General features: G+C 39.5%; 1 protein-coding gene across 4 annotated transcripts in view; it reads left to right on the forward strand.

Annotated features, from left to right (window-relative positions):
- The window catches only part of plxnb3 (plexin B3), a 101,750-nt gene that overhangs the window by 61,751 nt on the left and 15,926 nt on the right, over nucleotides 1–24,073 (forward strand). For all 4 annotated transcript variants that reach the window (XM_026927992.3, XM_053235915.1, XM_053235916.1 and 1 more), the window contains 16 exons: nucleotides 1,014–1,142; nucleotides 2,551–2,651; nucleotides 2,912–3,044; nucleotides 7,145–7,304; nucleotides 7,930–8,038; nucleotides 9,123–9,231; nucleotides 10,740–10,865; nucleotides 11,110–11,226; nucleotides 13,500–13,590; nucleotides 14,915–15,081; nucleotides 15,732–15,883; nucleotides 16,612–16,854; nucleotides 17,080–17,256; nucleotides 17,486–17,633; nucleotides 18,744–18,980; nucleotides 22,340–22,498. In XM_026927992.3, coding sequence (XP_026783793.3) covers nucleotides 1,014–1,142; nucleotides 2,551–2,651; nucleotides 2,912–3,044; nucleotides 7,145–7,304; nucleotides 7,930–8,038; nucleotides 9,123–9,231; nucleotides 10,740–10,865; nucleotides 11,110–11,226; nucleotides 13,500–13,590; nucleotides 14,915–15,081; nucleotides 15,732–15,883; nucleotides 16,612–16,854; nucleotides 17,080–17,256; nucleotides 17,486–17,633; nucleotides 18,744–18,980; nucleotides 22,340–22,498 — 2,358 coding nt within the window. The remainder of the gene's footprint in view (nucleotides 1–1,013; nucleotides 1,143–2,550; nucleotides 2,652–2,911; nucleotides 3,045–7,144; nucleotides 7,305–7,929; nucleotides 8,039–9,122; nucleotides 9,232–10,739; nucleotides 10,866–11,109; nucleotides 11,227–13,499; nucleotides 13,591–14,914; nucleotides 15,082–15,731; nucleotides 15,884–16,611; nucleotides 16,855–17,079; nucleotides 17,257–17,485; nucleotides 17,634–18,743; nucleotides 18,981–22,339; nucleotides 22,499–24,073) is intronic.

Here is a 24,073-nt window from a genome sequence, read left to right on the forward strand (position 1 = left end):
CCCCTTGGTGCATTGTGGGTAGGCAGATAGGAGCGACAGCCGCTACAGCAGCTCCAGGCCTGAATAAAATATTAACGTCCAAACACAACTGTTTACAGCATCGAACTCCTCTGTCTAGTTCCATTCCAGCCTCACACCTACCCTGCCATGTGCCTGCTGGAAAACACACACACACACACACACACTGAGACTGGTGTGAGTATGTAAACTTATGCACTGGGTATGTATGAGTAGCAGAGCAAAATGGACATGCTGCACTTAGAGCCAGTACAGAACATTTTAATGCACATTTGTCTAATGTTGTGTTGTCATGTATGGGGCTGTGTGGGTCTGTGTGAACACACTGTGTGCACATGGTGTGGGGTCTAATGTGAGTATTTGTGTGGTGTGTTATTGTCCGGATTAGTTTGTTCCCCATATAGCAATGAGTGTGTGACTGCAGGCGTTTGTTCACATAAATTGTCCAGGTACCCTGTATGACTCAGTGATACGCAAACAATATATATGCACTGTGTGGCATAATGTGTGTGTATGTGGCTTGGTCTGTGTGTGTGTGTGTATGTGTGGGCAGGTGTTTGTCTGCACAAACAATATTGATGAACTGTATGGCTTGGTGTTTGTGTGCATTTGTGTATGCATGTGTGCAAATGGTACAGGTGCTCAGTATTTCCTGGTATATGTGTGTGTGTTTGTGTGTGCGTGTGTATGTGTGCAAATGGTTCAGGTGCTCAGTATTACTCAGTATATGTGTGTGTGCATGTGAGCAAATGGTTCAGGTGCTCAGTATTACTCAGTATATGTGTGTGTGCATGTGAGCAAATGGTTCAGGTGCTCAGTATTACTCAGTTTGTTTGTGTGTGTGCATGTTTGTGTGTGTGTGTGTGTGTGTACAAATGGTTCAGGTGCTCTTTCTGACTCGGTGTGTGTGTGTGCGTGTATGTGTGCAGGTCTTTCTTCATGAAAATGGTTCAGGTTCTCATTCTGACTCAGTGTATGTGTGTGTGTGTGTGCAGGTCTTTGTTCATGAGAATGGTTCAGGTTCTCAGTATGACTCGGTGATGGTGGACCCTCAGAGCCCTGTTAACGCTGACCTCCTGCTGGACTCCACCTTACGCAATGTTTATGTCATGACTGAGAAGAAGGTACGCTCAGATAAACACACACACACACACTCATATGGCTCCAAACAGCACTAAGTAATAGAGGTAACATTGCAGTTTATTGCCAGTGTGTGGGTGAAGTTGCTGGCCTTAGGCTGTGTACACACTCGCCGTGTTTACTTCATATATTACACGTGATCCTGTGGGAGTTCTGACCCACTTACAGCCGCTAGCCACAGGTACACATACAAGTGGTTGCAGCTGAGGGAAATATCCTTGTTAAAAATCACCACTAGTGTACCAAGCAGAAATCAAAAGTTAAAAAAAGGAAACCTTTTGCTGTTAGTTATTCTCGTGCAATATTGAGCTTTCCCTGAGGACTTTCCATTGACATTATTATTAATGCAGCTAATGAATGCTATGTTACACCTTAACCTCAGCATCAGTAAGCAAAGGGAAACATTTAGGCTCTTTTCAAGATCATCAGCATACACAAACACACACACAGTGTATTTGTTCACGTATAATCAGGTAGCAACTTTCTTGTATTTTCAACCAAAGTAATGGATGTTCCTGACATGCAGTGACATTTAAACATAGCAAGTGAATATAAGGAGCTATGATACGTCAAATTGGAGATATTTCAATACCAATTTCCTGTTTAATTGCATTGCTATGATGGTACACTTTAACTTAGTTTAGGTAAATGCTGCCTAATAAAGCAAATATTTTATAATAAATAATATAAACAGTAAACGTAAGGCAGAACTCAGTGATAACAGCATCACCATGGTTACAGTGTATGCATCACATGAGCTGCTTATTCCCCTTTCATCAGCACAAAAAATCTTTGCAGGCAGCGTTTTTTTTTTCTTTCTCTCTCTCTTAGTGTGAATATAGCCCTAATGATTAACTTACAGTATGCTTAACAGAAATTGTGAAAATTGACACCTGACTGTCAAAGTATCTCGCAACTTTCATATATAAAGTGCAGAGTATCACAAGAAGAATTTTTACAAAAGTATCACATGGTGATGTACTGCGCAGTGTAATCCTCACCGCTCTGTGTGAGTGGATTATGAATCACATCATTAATCGTACTAACTGCTCTACTGATCACGGTGGCTGAAGGCTATCCATCCTCTCAGAACACAAAGGAGCAGTCGAGATATGGAGATTAGGGCTGTCAAATTCTTTTACAGATTGCATTTAGATTTTAATTACTGTAATGATTTAGTATTCAAATATTAATTATCCTATAATTTTATACTCCCAGAGCCAACATTAGCAATTGTTTGACAGTACGAGTTTGTAATTAGAAATTGTGCAGTTGTTAAGGAGACGTACTTTGTTTTATTAAAAGTTGATTTGCTCAAGACGTTGCATATTTGACAATGAGAGAGTCACTTCAGTGTCATAGTGTGTGTGTGTGTGTGTGTGTGTTTCCTAGGTAACACGTTTGCCAGTGGCTCAGTGTGAGAGACATTCAGACTGTCATTCATGCCTCTCTGTCCGAGACCCCTACTGCGGATGGTGCTCACTAGAGGGCAGGTAAGTCTCCTCTCTTTTCTCTACCTCTCTCCTCTTTCCTCGTATTATCTTCCTGTTTCTTCTCTTTCTCTTGTCACAGCTCTTTTCACCTCTCTACTCCATTACTTTCAAAAATTAAGTATTAATCCATAAAGCATAATGGATTATCTAAAGCCATATTTAATGTAATAATGTTTGCTTTTGCATATCACACATTGTCATAACTTATATCAAACATTGATCTAAATAGTAAAGTGTGTGTGTGTGTGTGTGTGTGTCAGGTGTACTCGGAAGCTAGAGTGTGCCCGCCATTCACAGCCTCACCACTGGCTGTGGAGTTATGGTCATGATCGGCAGTGTGTGTCCATCCAGAGTCTGGATCCAGCCATTCAGAGCCGGGAGGAGCAGACACAGGTACACACTTACACTGCAGCTCGCATGATTACATGCAAAGATGGAATTAATTCTGATTGCAGATTCTAAATAAATTCTTTAAAACTTACATTTTGTTTATCCAAGTAGCAATGATTCAGTCTGTTAGTCGGCACTCCAGTTCATCCCAAAAGTGTTTCAGTGGGGTTGAGGTCAGGGCTCTGTGCAGGACACTCGAGATCTTCTATACCAACCTTGGCAAACCATGTCTTCATAGAGCTCGCTTGGTGCACAGGGGCGTTATCATGCTGGAACAGGTTTGGGTCTCTTAGTTCCAGTGAAGGGAAACTGAAATACTACAGCATACAAAGACATTCTATACAATTGTGTGCTTCATACTTTTGGCCATATAGTGTGTCTTTATATTGAAATATTTGGGATGTGTTTAGTGATTCTGGTGCTAATTTGTTGGTTGATGCTGTGTGTTTGTTATTTCTGGGAGTTAGTGGTTAGCAGTTGTGTCGCAGAATGCAGTGCAGCTATACCTTGCAGTTGCTTCAAGTTGAGGCAGAGAGCTCAGCTAGTTAGAAATTTACAAGATAACGAGGTTGGGCCTGGAGTAATGCAGGTGGACATGTGAAGGCTGTTTTTTTATGTAGGAGGCATCAGTCAGATTATTAACAGATTATTAGGCTGCATGCAAAAGTAGCTACTCACTACTGAAAATATTCTGGTATCATGCATTTCTTTTCATCATTAGTGTTATTTTTCCTTCTTAATTCTCTATTCAGAAAGAGTTGGTTACTTAGGTTTTTTCCAAAGCTTATATTTCTACACACTGATTTCAGCGACTAAACAGTATCTGCTGCCAAACAGATGAATTGAATGAGTCGGATTATGGGTGTTGCTGAGTGGTTGGAGACTCGGCGTGGACTCACGCTGGCACTGTGTAGATAAGGTTAAACACTGCTGCATTGTGGCATGGGCAGTTACTAGGCCATCAGTATCAGAAACACAAAAGTGGCACTGCCTAGGCTGGTAGATAAGCTCCATTCACTTATCGCTAATTTCAGTTTGGTATCAACATTTGCATTCACACAATCTTGTAAAATGTTACTACAGCCAGTCCTTCAGGCAGTGCACTAGAATAGTTTGTTTATCAGGGTAAAAACAGTCTGCTAGGAGTCATAAGAGTCTGAAATTAACCCCTCAGACGGGGGAATGTACTATTCTAGTTATTTCTACTATGCTGGGATTCCGAGGCATGTACACAGCATTGTGGTTAATGATCTTAATGCATTTGTTGGCAAAACTGTGATTGACGAGGCTGACAGGGAAATAACATGGTGCCTTTTAACACAGCAGGGACTTTCGTAGAAATGAGTGGGGCTGAGCGTGCCGCTGAATGCAGCCAGTTGCTGTTTACCTGCTCTAAGTGTATAATAATAACTGTCACGTTTGATGGATGCTGCTGCACTTTGAGCTCAGACCAGGTGTCCTACACTGCTGTTCCAATTCACATCGAGGATTCTGGTCTTGTCTTGCACCGCAAGCAAAAGTGTTGGAACAGCAGTGATTTGAGCATGAAAAAAACAGTGTATTGAAAAGATTTGATAAAATGGCGTATTAGTTTTTTTATTAAGGGTCTGTGTATGTTGCATGATTCATTTTTCAAATATGCAAAAGATATACTTGCCTTTAAAATAATAGCTCTTACAAAAAGCTGTCAAATTTCTCCTTTGCTTGTTTTTCATCATTACAGATTTATAATGAGGCTAAAATTAATGAATGAACTTGAATGACATGGATGTGTATCAGCAGTTAATGAGTAGCTAATAGCAAGGAAAGCGATTAAAGATTGCCGTTAGCTCCTGATATGGATGACAGCATGCTTTTTAAAAATAGCAAGAGGCTGACGGTAAAGGAAGTCGACATGGTGGCTGACTAAATCAGAAGGACTTTCCAAGTGCTGCAGTTTAACAATATTATAAACTATTTCTGAGTATCAGATCGCAATTTTGTCACGTTCTTAATGAAAATAGTATAAGGTTTCAGAGCACACCTCTTACACAGAGAAAACAGTGTGTAAAACAGTTTTATTCTATTTACAGGTTGACTCTATTCATGCTGAAATGTACTGCAGTAGGTATATTTCATATTTGGATTCATGTATGTTTGATTTCTAGACTTCTGTGGTGAAACACGTAAAGAGTCAGTATTGCATTTCCAATAATTGTATGCGGAAAGAAAAACAAAAATAAAATAAATGTCTCCTTATTTTTGCTGTTTTGAAAAGAAATGAATGCACCATACACTGACCACAAAGTCATTCTGATAGTCTTTTCAATTTCAAGTTTTTTTTTTTTTTTTTTTTTTTTTTTTTTTTTTTCGGGGTGCAGGCACTCTTACTTACAATAAGACCTAAAAAGAAGACAGACTTTCCAGTTCAATCTGGTGCTCCTACTGAGGCCAGTCAAATACTCCTGAGATTTTCACTCTTCTGAAAAAAAAAGACACTGTGAAAACTGATCTATCGACTTAGTGATGGCCTGGGCTGTGCACCAGGCAGCAGGACCAACTGTGAGTTTCTTCAGCGTGGTGATGAAAGAAAATGGCTCACACTGACAAACTGAGGCTGGTGTGTTAGTTCAATATTTCTAGTTTTAAAAGGAAAAAGTCTCTCTGTCTCTGTCTCTGCCTGTCTCTCTCTCTCTCTCTCTGTCTCTCTCTCTCACATACACACTCACTCAAATGACTAAGAAGCTGAGAAGGAGCCTTAATAGAGTTTCATCCCACTGACAAAACATTGGTCTGATGAAACATCTGCGTAACTCACGTTCTCTTGAAATACAAAAGAGAACAAATTTTTTTTTTTTTATATTCCTATTCAGTCAGCATTAATTTCTGTAATAAAATACTACATGTTTCCTTCTTGTGTTCGAATGCTTCAGTTTAACACGAGATCATCCTAACACACATGGTTACATGATCCCATTATAAGATTAGCAGTTTATTTATAGAACACTGCAGTCATGTGAGCATGAAGTGAGATCTTTATCTTTATAGCTGACATTATAACAATTTACTCAGCTTGCAGGATTACATTCTTTTGATTGACTAATGGGCTCTCAGTGAAGACAGTATGGAGAAGAAGTGATGTGACGCATAGCAACTACAAATTTTTAGAGACTTTTAGAGCATCCATTATTTTGTGATTGACAGATATATTTAAATAGTGTTGTGGTGGTCAAAATTTCCTCCAATGCAATCTCTTCTTCTAAAATCACAGAAAAGAGACTAGAATTATCAGACCACACATCAGTTTGTGCAAAACAGTATGTAGTCTGGGCTGGAGTTTTGTTATATGGGGTGAGAGAGAGAGAGAGCGAAAAACCCAGACACTGGATATCCAGATAAAGAAAATCTACAGGTAGCACCGGTAAAAGGGCATTATCTCATATTACCATATAATGCTATCTAAATAGGACAAGAACAAGAAAGATATGACCTGCAGCATTTCTGTGTTTGTCTTTTTCTGAAGCCGTACAAGAAAGTACTTCCTTTTTACTTCCTTTTCCTTTGCTGCTCCAGTACTTTTGTCATGTCTGTCGTGTTTTGTGAGAGATCCAAAGTTAGACACCACCGTGGTAAGAAGTTCAATTAAATTCACTTTCCTGCATTGGTGAATTCCCTTGACATTTAATTTCAAGTTTCACATCTCAGCACCCACATGCGCACATCTCTGCAACGTGGAATAAATGACACCGTATTTACTAAAATGCCCGAAAACTATGCTTTTTAAAGAGTGGAAACTGTGTCAGTGTTTTGACCGGAGCCAGTGTAATGAGCAGTTATGGAATTAGTTGTCAGTCAGCGTGAGACAGTCTGACATGTAATCCGCCTCAGCACACCCCAATTTACTCATTACACACGCCCAGCTGAATGCGGCAGCCTGACAACACACACTGAATATCTGAATATCTTGCATTCGTGTGCCACCACGGAAGCAGTCACAGTGAAAAAACTCTGGCTTTTCACTGAAAAAAATAACTGGCTCGTTTTCTGGTTAGTATTCCCAGCTGCAGCCTTGGCAACATTCTATACTTTAAAAAAAAAAAAATTGCCTTCCTCTTTTCTCACAGGTTTCGTTCATGGTGCAGCCATTGCCAGCGCTGTCTGAGGATGAGTCTCTGTCTTGTGCTTTTGGAACTTTGCCTGCTGAACCTGCCGTTGTGGAGGGAAACAGAATCACCTGTCAATCACCATCACCTATGCTCCTCCCCCCGAGTCCACCAGGGAGTGGTGAGTGGTTTTGCTGTTTTCTTACCGAGCTAATTTCAGCCTGAAAGCCAACTGTTGGCTTGCGAACATGCAGACCCACACTGGGGAATAATTTAATTTTTTTTACACGATTTAAACAGGATATGCCATGGAAATGAGGCATTTCCGTAGATAGAGGTCTAAATTTATGTTAAAAAATAAATAATTATGTTAGCAAAAGAAACACAAACAAAAAAACACAACCTGCGACATTGCTCCGTCTTAAATGGATTCCTCAGAGAAAAGAATTTCCAGAAGGCATGCTTAAGCAGTAAACATCACAGGCTCAGATTTCAGTGATAGAGCGCAGCAAACAGTGACTCCCTGCATGCCTGCAGACATCCATGTCATCAGTTTGAGATAAGGTTGATAGAACTCATGTTGACAGTCTGAAAAGCTTAGTGCTTTTTTTTTCCTGCTCTAACACTCTTGACTCGTACGCTCATTATGAAACCCGTCATCAGCTAAGATGTGTTAGGACAGCGAAGTGGTGGTGGTCTGAGGTCTGACACGAGGCCTTGAGTCAGTTCTTTTAGTTGCTTAGTAATCGTGAGTGGTTTTGTGGACTGTGCTTACTGTAAAATGTTCTCCCTTTTTTCTTCTCTAGATCACATGACTATCAGGCTAGCACTGATGTTTGGAAAAGTAACCGTCTCTGGCACTAATATCACTTTCTACGACTGCAGGGCTGTGGGCAGGCTCAACGCTACCTCACCGTAAGCACACACACACACCCATTTACTCATAATCACACACACATTTACTCATAATCACACACTGATAATACTCACTCTAATCTATTTATCAGTCTAAGAGTAATTATTGAATTTCAGCCTGCCCTGGAAATATCCAACTGCATAGAAGGTTACAATAAATTTGATAATGCATAACTACAAATTTTCCTTTTCTTTTTTAAAAAAAAAGCAGTCCTATTTTTCAGTTGAGGAATTATACAGATACACCTCATAGCTCTCCCCGTTTGATCCTGAACTTGGCTTACTGTCTGTGTGGAGTTTCCCACATTCACCGGGTGTCCTTGTGGGTTTGCTCCAGGTTCTCCAGTTTCCACCTACCTGTTAAAAGCATGCCAGTAGGTGGATTGGCGACTCTAAATTGCTCCTAGGTGTGAACGAGTGTGTGAATGGGTGTGTGGTGCCCTGTGATGGACTGGCGTCCCATCCAGGATGTGTTCCCGCCTCACACCCAGTGTACATGGGATAAGCTCCAAATCCACCACGACCAGGATAAAGCGCTTAATGAGGATGAAGGAGTGAATGAATAAATTATACATTTGATCGAAGACTTCATACTTCATAAAAATGTTCAAGAAAAGTTTATGTACACAGCAGCTGCACTTGCCAGTATTTCATTTTTTTCTCAGTACAGGAAGATTAGGCTGAAAAATAAAGATTTATGCTCACTAAATTAACAGAAAAGTGAACAGCTCTGGACTAAGTAACCAATTAGTCACCCACACACCCACAGCTCACTGTAGGTCATGAACTGAAACAGATCATACTCCATACTAACTGTCCTTGCCATGCATTTGTGTGTATCAGATCCCCAGTATTGAATGATGTCCTAGAGGTAAATTGGATCAGATTTAGCTCTAAAAGAGTAAATATAACTCGAGGGGTTTATTTGACACCAGTCATTTTCTTGTGTTTAAATGCGTAATCGGATAGCCAGTGCTGCGGGTGCACGATGTGCGTCTGTATGTAAATGGGATCACTCTCGCTTCAGGTGCATGACAGATGTTTGTGAATTTGTGTGTGTGTAATATCATCCCTCTCGCTGCAGGTGCATGGCATGTGTGAGCAGCGAGTGGCCGTGCCACTGGTGCGCTCGAGATGAACTCTGCACTCACAACCACAGCTGCCCGCAGCAACACATCATCTACAACAGCAGAGTAAGATTGCTTTTTGTCTTCCTCTGTGTCAGCCTCTGTTTAGGGTTGTGTTTTTTTACCCCCTCTTGTTTCCTGTTGCTTCCTCTGTCTTTCTTTTCTCTTTTACTGTACTCTTATTGAATACAGCATTGGGCAAAGGTGGCCAAAATAACCAAAAAAATTACTGTTATTTAAAAAGAAAACTAATTAGAAGTAAAAAGTGGTCATCCAGATAACTGCTTGTTCACGAAAAGTATGTAGTAAAAACCTAACTGCAATGTTGCCAAGTGGAAATTACCAGGTTTTACGCTCCACAGACTAGTCAGATTTGTATATAGCAATTTTTTAAGCCAGTCTAGAGGGCAAATACTTTTCAGGATGTGGCCAGGAATGTCTCCAGCGAGTCACAATTAGTTTGTTTCTTCCATAAAACCATCTGACTTCCTCCACTGTTGACTGAATGTAAAACGTTTAAGGTGTGACCTCATCGTGAGTGTAGAGAGATGTGAGTGTGTGTGTGTGTGTGTGTGTGTGTGTGTGTGTGGCAGGCAGCAGAGAAATGAATTAACTAGTGAGCAAAACAAGCAGGGTGTCACTGGGATATAAAAACAAGAGAAACGTAGAGGTGAGAACGTATCAGAGGTACCAAAGTAAAAATTATTTTCTGTCTTCATAAATGTACTTGAGAAAGAAAAAAAAATGTTCCCCATTTAAACTACTTTTACTAGTTTAATTTATTCAAACATGTTACTAAGTAAATTTACTTAGTAACGTTACTTCGCAATGTCACTAAGTAAGTATTTTGTTATTAATATTACTATAACAGTGCTGTGATATCCTTTACTCACTAAGTGCCATTTAGCCTAGAATTTAAAAAAAGAGATTAAGATGAGTCATATAGATCTTTTTTTTAACCAACATCCACTGGAGTTACACTCTTTAAAAAAATCTACATTAAAAAAAATAATTAATTAATTTAATTTTTAGCTCATTATTATTTTATGTACTTTTTAATTGGTTTGAATTGTCTAACTGTTTGTCTGATAATTTTTCATAAAAACACTGGAAAAAACATTTTCTGTAGCATCTTTTTTCACTGTTTTGCTTTTGTATTGAATTTTTAAATCATTAGTGGAAAAAATATTGAATTATTATGTACCGTGTTTTGTGAAAAATGTGTATAATCTGATGTTATATTTGTTTATATTGTTATATTTGCCATATTGCCTATTTAAACACCTCCCATGAGGTTTTCCTTTGTAGGTGTTATTACTATGACCCATTCACTATAGCTTACAAACACCCTCTATGCAATGTTCATGCCCCATTTATTGAATTCAGCCATGTCAATCTCTTCCCCAAAACCCATCGTATTGTTTTATAGGACCAAGGAGAAGGATTGTATGGCTTAGCGTGGCATTTGGGCTAGGGTCTTTCTTGTTATAATTCCACATATTACCTTGATTGTTAATTAGCGGTGAACAAAATCTAATCCTGTGCTTGTTGTGTTATGTGTATGTGTGTAACAGGAGAAGTCGGAACCCCATGGTGCAGATGCATGCCCGTGCGTGTGGGCTTTGGAAAGTTCCGCTTTGATTCCAGTTGGAGTTGACACACAGCTGTTACTACAGGGCAAAAACCTGGACATATTTAAGGTTATAAAGCACTTTTGTTTATTATTTTCTTCTCTTTTTTATTCGTCATGCTCTTGCCTTAAGAAACCCTGGCTTTGTTGTCTCAGTGATTATCCAGTCTCTGTCTCGTGGAAATGCTTTTAAAAAGACCATTACGTGGCGAGTGTTTGAAAGGCCACTGAGGTTATGAGTCATGATATTATTGTCAGACTCAAGAGAGCACCTGTTATTGGATTGTGAGAAAGAGTTGTGTCTGTGTGTGCAGGGCGACGAGAATTACGAGTGTGTGGTGGTAATTGAGGGCCAGGAGACGCTATTACACGCCACCCTGGACAGGAGCAAAGAGACGGGCACACACGTGTTCAAGTGCGCCACTCATAAGGTACCAGCATCGATAAAAATGCCTTTCATTTCCTCTCTCCTACGTCACACTCAATAACCTGCATCAGAAGGGTGTTTATGCAGCAGGCAGGCAGTATTGCACTACATTTACTCTGTTATAATTACTGTACTGTAACTTTTTAAATAAATTTTACGAAGAGTAGTTTTAGTCTTACTTGGCCAAATGTGGACAATTTACTTTGACTTTGTTATTATAGCCCATCTTCTTCCTGCTACATTTTCTACATTTTTAATGTCACCTTGTTCTCTAGAGATTTCTTTTTCATTTCATTAGTTCTCCATTAAATCCAAGAGACACAACTGAAGCCACAATGAGGTCACACCATAAGTTAGTGATCATACCTTGTTACATTAATATCAACAGTGGCTACCAGCCGGGGAGGGTGAAGGCTATCACGTGCTTCCCAGAGACTCACAAAGCCAACCAAACACATCTTTTCTAAGCGCTGCTCCTGCTGTACCACAAGGCAGTGTAACACACCCAGAGGAAAGCGCTGTCTACCCTCTTACACATACATGAGCTCACAGACACCCAAGATTGGCTAGAGTCGCTGTGATTGACAGGGGAGATAGAGTAGTGCCGTCCCTCCCACTCTGAGAGCATGGCCAATTTTACTCTCTTGGCTCAGCCATGGAAGGCTGTGGGTTTCAAACTTGCAGTCAACTATAGATTGGTTGAACGCTTTTCTGTTGCACCGCTTGGGAGCCTGAGGCTGACGATTTTATGAGAAATAAGTGACTCAGCAGAGGAAAGGCATCCCTGGCAGAATTTGAAAAAAAAAAAAAAACATTTAGTCTCTAGGTTGTCAGAATAATAAGTACGTAATGCAGTGGTTGTCAGCTGTAGCTTCGGTATCCAGTTGCATGCATTTATATAAATTATTTAGCTGAAGGCAGCTAATCAGACCAGAACCTAGCTACAGTGCTAGAGACATTAGGTCAGAAAGTGGAGAGTTTTTACAAAAACTGACAGGCCTTTAAAAAAAAAAAGAGATGAAAACAGAATGTTTAAAGACTAAGAAGTATGCATTTATTCTCCTGGCATCAAATTCAGAATAGATGTCTCATTTGTTCAGTCTCTGGTGCTTGTCAAATGTGATGAGATACAGTTGGGGTCATAAGTTTACATACGCCTTGCAGAATCTGCAAAATGTTAAATAACTTGAGTAAAAGTAAGAAAGTGAAAAAACTAATAAACTATAGCATCCCTAGATACTAGTCAGATTTAAAGTGCTTACAGTTGGGGTTATAAGTACACATATGCCTTGCAGAATCTGCGAAATGTTAATAATTTTAAAAAACATTAAGAGGGATCATAAAAATTGCATTTTGTTTTTTATTTAGTACTGCCCCGAATAAACTATTTCACACAACAGATGTCTACCCTGTATGCATAGTGCTTATACGTAATGCTTGATTCTTAATGCTTTTGCGTTGTTACATGGATGATCAACGACTGTTTTTATATTTTGTGATAGTTGCTCATGAGTCCCTTGTTTGTCCTGAGCAGTTAAACTGCCCACTGTTCTTCAGAAAAATCCTCCAGGTCCTGCAAATTCTTTGCTTTTCCAGCATCTTCTGCATATCTGATCCCTTTCCAGTGATGGCTATATGATTATGAGATCCATCTTTTCACACTGAGGACAATTGAGGGACTCAAACACAACTATTACAAAAGGTGCAAACATTCACTGATGCTCAAGAAAGCAAAACACTACATTAAGAGCCAGGGAGTGTAAAATTTTGAACAGGATGATCGGTGTAAATTGTTATTGTTTTCTGGGAAACATATCTTATGTAGCTTCTGAAGTGCAATACTAAATGAAAAAAAAAAAAGATCTTTAAACAAAATAATAATGATTTTCACCAATCATCCTGTTAAAAAAAACCTGTTTTACATCCACTGGCTCTTAATGTATCGTGTTGCCTTCTTGAGCATCAGTGAATGTTTGCACTTTTTGTAATAGTAGTTTATGATTTATTCCCTCAATTGTCCTCAACGTGAAAAGATGTACATGAAGGCAACATGTACGTTTTCTCGAGTCATTATTTTCAAAAAGAACCTTGAATAAGGTTTTTTGTTCTGTGCTCATCTCTGACACTAGGCCTGTGAGCAAACCACCTTATGCTGGTTTAATGATTTTATGTGAACCTGTGAAATTCTTAAGCAGAGAATAGATAATGACAGGTAAATTGGAAAAAACATTATTTATAATTTAATGACTTTTTTTGTGTGTGTGTGTGTGTGTGTAGTTTCAGTACACAGTGAAACAGATGGAGTACTTAGCTCCAGTGTACCTACAGAGAGGCACTCGGCGTATAGACTCAGCTCCACACCTCCGCTGTAAGTATACTGACCTGTGATCTACACACACTCCAGATTCACGCACTGATGCCGTACACTGCATCACATCCTGATCTTTGATCTGTTTACTGTTCTACAGTGGCCAACAATCTTATCTGCTAAGGCTCGGTGTGTCTGTAGGTTTCCATTCGGGTGACACTCGATTGCACCTGGTTGTTTAATCAATTGATCTTGGTCTTCAAATGAGTATACAGTGTAGTTGGAATGAAAACCTAAAGACTGGTGACCTCTAGAGTACAGCGTCACACTCACAATGGACATCACTGATTGATCATGATCAAACCAAAAAATGAGTAAGAAATGTTTATTGAGAGCAACGTAAAACCTAACACACACGCACGCAAACAAGATCAGCAGGACACCAGCAGTTAATCACAACCATGCCAATCGCACACAGGTACATATGCTCATTCAGTTCCCCACTGCTTCTTTGTGACTCCTCCTCTCATTCACAGCCAGCACCTGACTATGCCTCTGCTGCCACAGTTTGGCTACGAGCTGTGGTTTTTCTATATTACTCTAATCTATGTAGCATTTTTATATTGCTGGATATATTTAAGCACAAGATGACTGTGTAGTAAGCAGGTGAATTATATGACGGCTTTGCTCTGCACTTTATTTTTCCATGTACTTCTGAAATGAGTGTCTGTCATCCTTGCACACTAATTACTTCGTCCACTAAAAAGCCTATGTGTGTAGGATGGATTCATAAAAAGTATCGTGCACTACAGTTACAGCATCGAGGTGCATCACACCCTCTTGAAGCGTTTAAATACATATACAGTAGAAACACCAAATAACAACTTTTTTGTCACAGTAACTGGTAAGTATCTGGTTGTTGAACAAGAAAAGAAAAAACACCGGATGCCACTAGCCTACTGAGCCTCTTTGTCCGCTAAAATATAAAACATGTATTCATCTTGTCCTTCTTGCTAACTATAGCTTCAAAAATGTGTAGTGATGCACAGAAACTAATGTCACAGTTTCTGTACATCATTACTACTAGTGCACCTCACCTTCATCATAGATTTACACCACTAATATCAAATGTTCACAAACTTTTAGTAGAATTGTTGAAATGACCAAATTGCACATCACTGGCAGCATCTTGTATTGATTTTCACACACTACATTTATCGCTTTCTGACCTCTGACCTCTATATATTGCAGGCGTATCTGTTCAACAGCATCATTCACTTATCTTTACACACTACACTCTCCCTGCTCTTGCTCTGAATACATTAGTGGGGTTACTAATGCGTTGGCTTGGGGTGTGTGTGTGTGTGTGTGTGTGTGAACACAGTGCAGCTGTATAACTGCTCGGTGGGTCAGTCAGACTGCAGTCAGTGCCGTGCCGTACCGGAGCAGTACCACTGTGTGTGGTGTGGAGGACAACGTCCACGCTGTGTGTTTCACGAGTCCTGCTCCAGCATTACTGAAGAAGACTGTCCTCCACCGCTCATTACTGAGGTACACTACTAATGCACACACACACACACACACACACATATGCTTTCCACAACCACTACACACACAGAGGGAATCAGACCTAGAAAATGTAAAAGGCATTCACTTTTTAAAATGTAATTATAATGGATCTGCTTCTTTTCACGTAGCGGTTGTTGCCAGATAATCTCTCGCCTCGCCTGACACCACGAACAAAGCATCCATCTTCAGTCTGCTTCATAAATTAGGCAGGGAAAATCCCTTAGGCACTTAAGATTATATCTGTAAGACTGGATGTTAGCAGTAATGCTGCTATGATTATTGACTTTTTAATCTGATTGGGGAGGCTCGCATGATTCTTGATTGAGACGTGAAGCACTGTCACAGTCTCTCTCTCTCTCTCACTGTCTATAACAGAAAAATAACAAGCAGTGACAGCAGCGTTCGATTCGATTTGATGAATTTCTGCTAGTACGTGCAGCAGTATTGTAGCTTTGTACAGCCCTGCACACGCACACACACACACAAATATATACAGTCAGCTTCAAAATTATTGGCATTTTTATTAAAGATCGGTAAAAAAGACCTATACACACATTGCATACAGACAATTTTAAGTTGTTATTAGTTAGTTGTATACATTTGCATTTACAAGTGTGTGTGTGTGTGTTCAGGTGTGGCCACTGACAGGACCATTAGAGGGAGGGATTGTCCTCACTATCCTGGGCTCCAACTTGGGTCAGCGTTACGAGGATATCCAGAATGGAGTCACGGTGGCTGGAGTCACCTGCAAGCCGCTGCGCAACGCTTACCTTATATCAACCCGGTATACACACCCTCGGACACACTACCATTAACCAGTGCTCTATGTTTTATTTCTTTCTTTATGATTAAAAGTACATTTTAAAAATGCCGTGTAGTGATATACTTCTGTTGTAAATTTTTTTGCAGTATTTCACTGAAAACATATAAACTTGAATAAGCACCAAAATATAGTTTTTAAAGTATGTATTTCTTTGGTATATATGTTACTGAGGGAAACTCTGTGTTATGGATTTGACATTTTAGAGTTAAGGATGTGAGTTGTGTGAAACTGTATTTCCTAGGTTAATAGGACAACAACTGAAAAGGGTTAGAGTATATTAAGAGTATATTTATTTATTTATTTACTTATTTGTCTGTAAAAATGTTATAATTATATAGCTCCTTTCTAACACCCAAGGTTGCTTATAACTTACGAATGGTATGGAAATCCTCTGTACCAAACTTCAACCTTAGCCTTACTGGGGTTACGTTAAGCCAGATTTCTTGTTCCCACTCTTAATCCAATAAGGTAAATAATGCAATTATACCTGGTGGAAATCTACAGCTATGTGTGAGAGAGTCCCTCATATGTGACAGATAAATGATACCGTTTCCATAGAAATTCAGTCAGAGCAGCATTTTAATGGTTTGAATGGGTGTGGGTTCATGTACTGCATATGCATGGTACTCATTCAGCTGTGTGTGTGTGTGTGGTGTATGTGATGTGTGTGTGATGTGTGTGTGTTTCAGGATCATGTGTGAGCTTCAGCCCTCCACACGTGTGACCGCAGGGCCTGTGGTGGTGTCTGTGGGGAGCTCAGAGCCGGGTCAGTCCCAGCAGACGTTCACCTACCAGAACCCCGAGCTGATCCGCATTGTGCCCAGTAAAGGCCCCAGGGCGGGAGGCACCAGACTCACCGTGCACGGGGCTCAGCTCCTCACAGGGCAGGGCACTGACCTGCGGGCATTCGTGGGCTCGCAGCCTTGTCACATGTGAGTCCATTCATTTAAACTTGTAATTAAAAAGTACCATGCAACATTTGTGTGTGCGTCATACGAGCATTTGAAAAGAACAACTGTTGTGTCTGTAGGCTGACTTAAAATGCTTGCATATTTTAGAGTCGACAATAAAATTATCTAATTAATTAATTAATTTGTTTGTTTGTTTGTTTGTTTGTTTTTATATGTGTATTTATTTTATTTTATTTTATTTTACAGTGTGGATGCAGTGAGTGACACACAGCTGGTGTGCCGCACCAGCCACTCAAACCAAACTGCAGAAGTACCCGTCAGAGTGCAGTTTGGAACAGCAGAGAGGACTGTGGGTAATATCCTCTTTCACTATCTAGAGGATCCGGTGATCACTGATGCGACTCCTACCGAGAGCTTCCATGGGTGAGTTTGAGTCAGTAAAATATCATCATAAGATTTTGCTGGTCATCATTGTAGTAAATAAAAGATTATAATGCCTTTTTGCTATTTATATGTTTTCTTCTGTGCAAGACTATAAATACCATTACTTCTTTTAGCTTTAGCAGTATACACGAGGTATAAAATTAGTATTGCAAAACCATGATAAATTTTAGGAAAACTGATACATTTTAAATCTTCCACATTTTTATAGAGGTGGGCGTAATATAATGGTAACTGGCCAGAACTTGGATGTGGTGCAGCAGCCGATGATGTCCGTTCGGTACGAGACCATGGTCAGGAGACAGCGATACAGTCATGTCTCAGCCCGGAACATTCCCCTCGACAGCGCCATGGCCACGGTACAGCGCTCTTCATGAATGTGTGGAATGTTCAGTTGGAAAAATGCAAATAGACTGAAATTCACACACAGATTCACGCACACACTTACTCTTACTCGTTAATAATGTATTATTCTGAACAGTTGACGCTATTATTGGCTTTACTATATCTTTTTTCTGTGTTTAGTCCAAATGCACTGGAAGCTAAAATGCGCTTTAACTGTGTTTATATGCAATAATAGCTCAGTCTGAATAATGAACCATTATATATGCACTCAAAGCTAAGCCTGATGAAATTTTATCTGTTTAATAATGTGTTAAGTGAAAGAATAATAGCGATGTGAGCATTTGAGTCTCTCTGTGTAAGTGTGTTTTTGAGGCACAGGGCATGCTGACCATCACAGATAGTCATTATGGACCATCATGGACATCCAGCTAACATAAGGAAGAGTACATTTTACTAATTTAATTTAAAAATACTGCTAATTGTTGGTGACTGTGAGCTTGTGTATGTGGAAGAGGCTAGATGAAACTTTCCTCCAAATTTGTTCGGCTGCCCTCTGACGTAGCATGAGCAGCAGTTAGAAAATATACAATGGCTTTATGTGCCTCAGAGGAAGCACACGTTAGCCTTCATCCTCCCTAGTTTGTAGCTGTTACGTGATAGGAGAGAGCTAGCTAGATTTTTAGGGGGGAGGAAATAGGTTTAAAAAGTTAGAAATATAAGCATGACAGCTAACGTTTTGTTGTTGTTGTTTTTCGCCATTATTTAACGTTGTTGTTTCTTTGGCAACTTTTTGCACACTGACAGGATTCATAACACTAAATACTAAAACACTTTTAATTTTGTTTTCAATTACATGGAACATACACATAAATTAAGATTTTCGTTGATGGACTAAGGTTAGAGTAATAAGCAGTTCATTTGAAATCTGCAATCAGAAGGATTTCCTCTGGATTGATGAAAATCTTGGATGTAAACAAGCAATTTTCTGTCATCTACTCTGTTTCTATCTCTCCCTATGAATCACTCTCTCTTCTTTTTCCCATTGCACATAATTGTTTTCCTTCTGCTTCAGTCTGGCTCTATTTAATCCCTTTGTCATTTTCGTCTCTCTCTCTCTCTCTTAGAAAAAGGCCCTCTGTGTGAATGTTAGCTCAGAGCAGATGAGTTGTCCGAGTCCTCAAGTGCCAGCAGAGTCCCGTGTTGTGAGAGTTTGGTTCGAGATGGACAACGTGCATTTGGATTTTGAGAGTATCAAGGGCGCAGGGTTTAAATACCATCCAGACCCACAGTTATACCCCCTGAACCGTGAGAGCCCGACCTTACCTATCCGCTTCAAACCTGGAGGAGTGCTGGCTGTGGAGGTGAGGCTGATTATACACAGGGTTATTAAGAGCAAAAAACATTCAAATCATTACTTTAGATTAGCATTTACTATTAGTGCTCAGAATGTATACAGTCAGGTCCATAAGTATTTGGACAGTGACACAATTTTCATAATTTTGCCTCTGTACACTACCACAGTGGATTTGAAATGAAGCAATCAAGATGTGATTAAAGTGAAGACTTTCAGCTTTAATTCAGTCATTTAGGAATTACAGCTATTTTTTACAGTCCCTCCAATTTTACAGGCTCAAAAGTAATTGGACAATTGACTGATAAGCAGTTTCTTGGCCAGGTGTGGCCTGTTTCCTCGTTATTTCATGACAAATTAAATAAAAGGTCTGGAGTTGATTCCAAGTGTTGAATTTGCATTCGATAGCTGTTCATGGGAACTATCACTATGCGGTCCAAAGAGGTATCAATGCAAGTGAAGGAGGCCATCAATAGGCCGAAAAAAAATTAAACAGACCTATCAGCGAGATAGCAGAAACTTTAGGATTGGCCAAATCAACAGTTTGGTACATTCTTCAAAAGAAAGAATGCACTGGTGAACTCAGCAACACCAAAAGGCCTTGAAGGCCACTGAAGACAACTAAAGTGGATGATCACAGAATTCTTTCCTTGGTGAAAAAAAACCCTTCACAACATCTAGCCAAATCAAGAACACTCTGGAGGAGGTAGGCATATCATTGTCAAAGTCTACAATCGGGAGAGGCCTTCATGAATGTAAATACAGACGGTTTACCTCAAGATGGAAACCACTGATAACACTCAAGAACAGAAAGGCCAGATTAGACTAGTTTTGATAAAAGTTTAAGTTGTGCCAGAATGATGGGAAGAGAAGAGTATGGATAAGGAAAGGAAGGGCTTGTGAGCATACCACATCATCTGTCAAACATGGAGGAAGTGTTATGGCTTGGGCATGTATAGCTGCCAGTGGAACTGGGTCACTTATTAATGATGTGACTGCTGATAGAAGTAGCAGGATATAGAGTTATACTTTCTGCCAGTCTAATGCTGCAAAACTGATAGAACAGCGCTTCACAGTACAGATGGATCATGACCCAAAACGTATCACGAAAGCAACCCAAGACCTTCTTTAGGCAAAGAAATTGAATGTTCTTAAATGGCCGAGTCAGTCACCTGACCTCAACACAATTGAGCATGCTTTTTATTTACTCAAGACAAAACTGAAGGCAGAAAGACCCACAAACAAGCAGCAACTGAAGGCAGCTGCAGTAAAGACTTGGGAAAGCATCTCAAGGGAGGAAACTCTGCATTTGGTGGTGTCCATGGGTTCCAGACTTCAGGCAGTCATTGACTGCAAAGGATTTGCGTCTAAGTATTAAAAATAATCCTAATATTTATGATTATGTTAGTTTGTCCAATTACTTTTGAGAATGGAGGGACTCTGTAAAAAATGGCTGTAATTCCTAAGCGGTTATTGTATTGTTATTAAACCCCTTGAATTAAAGCTGAAAGTCTACACTTCAGTCACATCTCGATTGCTTCATTTCAAGAACAGTGGCATACAGAGGCGACTAATCCATATCTTGTCAAATTGTAAACCTATAAAAATAACTTAAAGACATTGTATTGCAGTCACTTAATTCATTAGTAGCATCAGTTGGAGAGCTTTCCTGTCACTTGCTCATTTAATCTTCAGCAGCTGCCTTCTTTTACTTAATGAAATTAAAAAACCCTTTTTAATTAAAGAAAGGTTTTGTTCAGTCGGTCTCCTGATGGGTTGTCGTGTTGATGAATGGATGACTCGATCAATTGTTTTCAATCTTTCCCGGTCCATGCCATTTTTCTTCTTCTTTTTATTTTACAGGGATTTATTTTATCCAAAGCCTCTAAAGAAATGCTTTACATATGAACAGCAGAAATCCAGTATGTGCTGAAAATCACACCGGGGATGGAATTCATTTTAAGAAACTGCGGTTAATATGAATTGAAAAATATTCTAAAAACATCTCAACTCTCAGTAGAACTCTTTGAAGATATTAACCATGATTAATTTTGTGTAATATCAATAGTTAACATAGTCATGCATTTTAAATGAAAGGGATGTTAGCTAAATGTTCAGGCTCTGATTATTCATGTTCAGATATATGACTGTGTTCACTGGAAAGATACACCGGATAGCACAGTACGCTTTGAAAACCTACACACTGCTCCTGTTTAAAAGCATAATTTATCTCAGTGACTGTCTTGCTTGTACTTATTTGTTCAGTTTTTTAATTCTAGTAAGGTTTATACGGCAGTACATCTAATTCATGATGTACCCTTCTTTAATCTGATATCTGTGAATGTAATGTATGTCAGCTTGCTAAGTGATGTTTATGGCATTTCGTTCTCATTACAAGGCTCTCAGTTCTGTTTTTTTTTTTGCTCAGATTTGATTTTATTGCCTTCACATTTGCTTTTAACAATTCTTAGATATTAGTACCTGACATGGTGGTGCAGTGGTTAGCATTGCTGCCTCAGAGCTCCCCGGCTCTTGGGTGATGGTCTGTATGGAGTTTCACGTGTTCTCCTCAGGTCCACGTGGGTTTCCTCTGGGTTCTCCGGTTTCCTCCTCTCTCCCAAAAACATGCCAGTAGGTGGATTGGCTATGATAAATTTCAAGTTAAAAAAACAAAAACAAAAAAACAGAAATAAAGAAACAAATTGAAAAAAGTAAAATAGGCAAATAATAATAATGAAATGAATAATAGCAGTGACAGAAAGAAGAAAATAAAAATAGTTCCCCGAGCATTATAAATTAGCTATTTCACTGACATTACTGTTGATCGGGTTTCCTGGAGGACTACTGGTTAGGCCACGGTGCGGCCCGGGCTTGATTCTCGGCCCTAGGCAGTGGAGTTGCACATGATAGTGCACTCCCAGTGCTGGTCCCAGGCCCGGATAAAACTGGGGAGGGCTGCGTCAGGAAGGGCATCTGGCGTAAAAACTGTGCCAAATCAAATATTCGGACCAACGCTCCCTAACAGGAGCAGCCGAAAGAAGAAGAACAACAACTCACATTACTGTTGATCCACTGCTTATACACCACAACACTGAATAATGATGATGCTGATATGCTTGGTGAAAAATAACAGGGATTCCATTGTCATAGTTGTTATTATGGCCGCATGGCACATGTCAGATATCTGTTTAATTTAGGACCACATATTAATGTGGCTCAAATCTAATTTAAATACTGAAAAAAAAAATCAAATACGTATCATATTAAGCCAAAAAAAATGTAATTTTTGTCACTTTAAACCTGTATTGTGAACATATCTTCAGTCTGACATGCATCATCAGTGTTTATGCTGTACATTTTACTGTGCAGGGGAAAGGTCTAACCCTGGCCATGAGTAAAGATGAAGTGGTGGCTAGGCTTGGAGACAAGATATGTGATGTGAAGACTCTGGACGACACTCACCTGTACTGTGAACCTCCAGAGGAGCAGCCACTCAGTTTGGACAACGAAGAACTGCCCAGGCTGAAGGTCAGTGCATTAGACCTAGATACCACATAATTTTCTCCTCAAACAAAATTGAGAAGTGCTAATTATGGCGTTTTAGTGACCATTTGCGTTGGTGGGCATGGCCACTTTGGTAAGTGCTCAGATAATGAACACAGGTGCATAGTGCCTAATTAACATGTTGTGCACGTGACAAACGGCCAGCAAATGGGCAGATCTGGAATGTTTGCCACAGCGTGTGTTCTTAGGGTTTTTAATATCACAGAACTTGAACATTAAGGACTGTGCATGCTATGATTCCAAACATGTTCATTATTGACTGATGAAATTAAATGAATGTAAGTTGCATCTATCATACCACGCTCATTTGAAAAATTACATGAATCCTGGTCATCTGGGAAGAATGACCCTCATTTATCAATCTTTTAGTAAAGCAGTGTGTAAATGTAATGAAACTGAACTAAAAATTCCCAACAGATTTACTAAAAAGTTTTGACAGCACTGATTTTCTTCATACTCTTATGTATGTGCATATGCTGATAAATGCCAATCACGCAAGAATTACCAAGCAAATTCAGGGCATTGCAGTGCATCAGCTCCCATAGACGCGGACTAACTCTTCCTCCTTTTAGAGGGCGCCATTACTTTTCTCCTAATTGAATGGCTCATCTTATTTGTGTTATAGTATGGATTTGTTTTGGATTGCTTTCTGTAAAACCATGAACAAGTTTTACAAAATTTTAATTAAATCATGTGTGTAATTGAAATATATAAGCTGTTTAAACTTGACATCGTAATCTGCGTATAAACCTGCATTACCTCATCAGCAATAGTGAGTCTCCTCATACGTTATCTTACATAAATGCAGTAGCCCTTGTAGGATATAAACGTTTTTCCAAACTAACTGGATTTTCATTTATAGAACGTTTCTTGTGTAAATGCTCCTGTGAATGATTTATGAATACATTTGTTCGTCCGACTTGCCAATTGAGGCCCATTATGTGCATTTGAACTCATCACAGAAGTGACCCCAGCACTACAGACAGCATGGCAGAGAAAGCTGACAGATATTCTAGCGTCTGATGCCACAGGATGCTAAAGAGAACCTGTGGCCAGAAAGTGAAGGTTGACTGAAATCCAAATCATTTCAGTAAATTCAAATTAATGTGACTTGGCAGGTAGTGTGCTCGCAAAATGGCTTCTTTGGTCATTGAACATAATAAGTATCTGAAAGCATTGCCTGTGTCTCCTCTGTTGTTTGTGCCCAGAATAACACCAGCTTTTTACAGTCGTTAAATAGCATGTGCAGTCACAAAGTCACTATAATTACCATCAGCCTTGATAAATGGGTGGTTCATTGCAATAATCTCTGCCTGGTATTTTGCACTCGTGTAAATGCATATGCAACGAGGAAGTAGTGACCTCCTCTTTGATCTTAATGGGCACTAAAAGCCACTTTAATCTGTTAAGTCAATTGTGAGTTTTTAATGCTAAAATAAGGCAGAAATTGCACAAAACCTTGGTAAATAGGGTCATGTGTGTTTTATCGTCCACTCATGTAGCATATAAGGGAATTAGCAAGTTGAACAGTAAGACTGA

This window comes from Pangasianodon hypophthalmus, chromosome 8, assembly GCF_027358585.1.
Source record: "Pangasianodon hypophthalmus isolate fPanHyp1 chromosome 8, fPanHyp1.pri, whole genome shotgun sequence".
NCBI classification, from domain to species: domain Eukaryota; kingdom Metazoa; phylum Chordata; class Actinopteri; order Siluriformes; family Pangasiidae; genus Pangasianodon; species Pangasianodon hypophthalmus.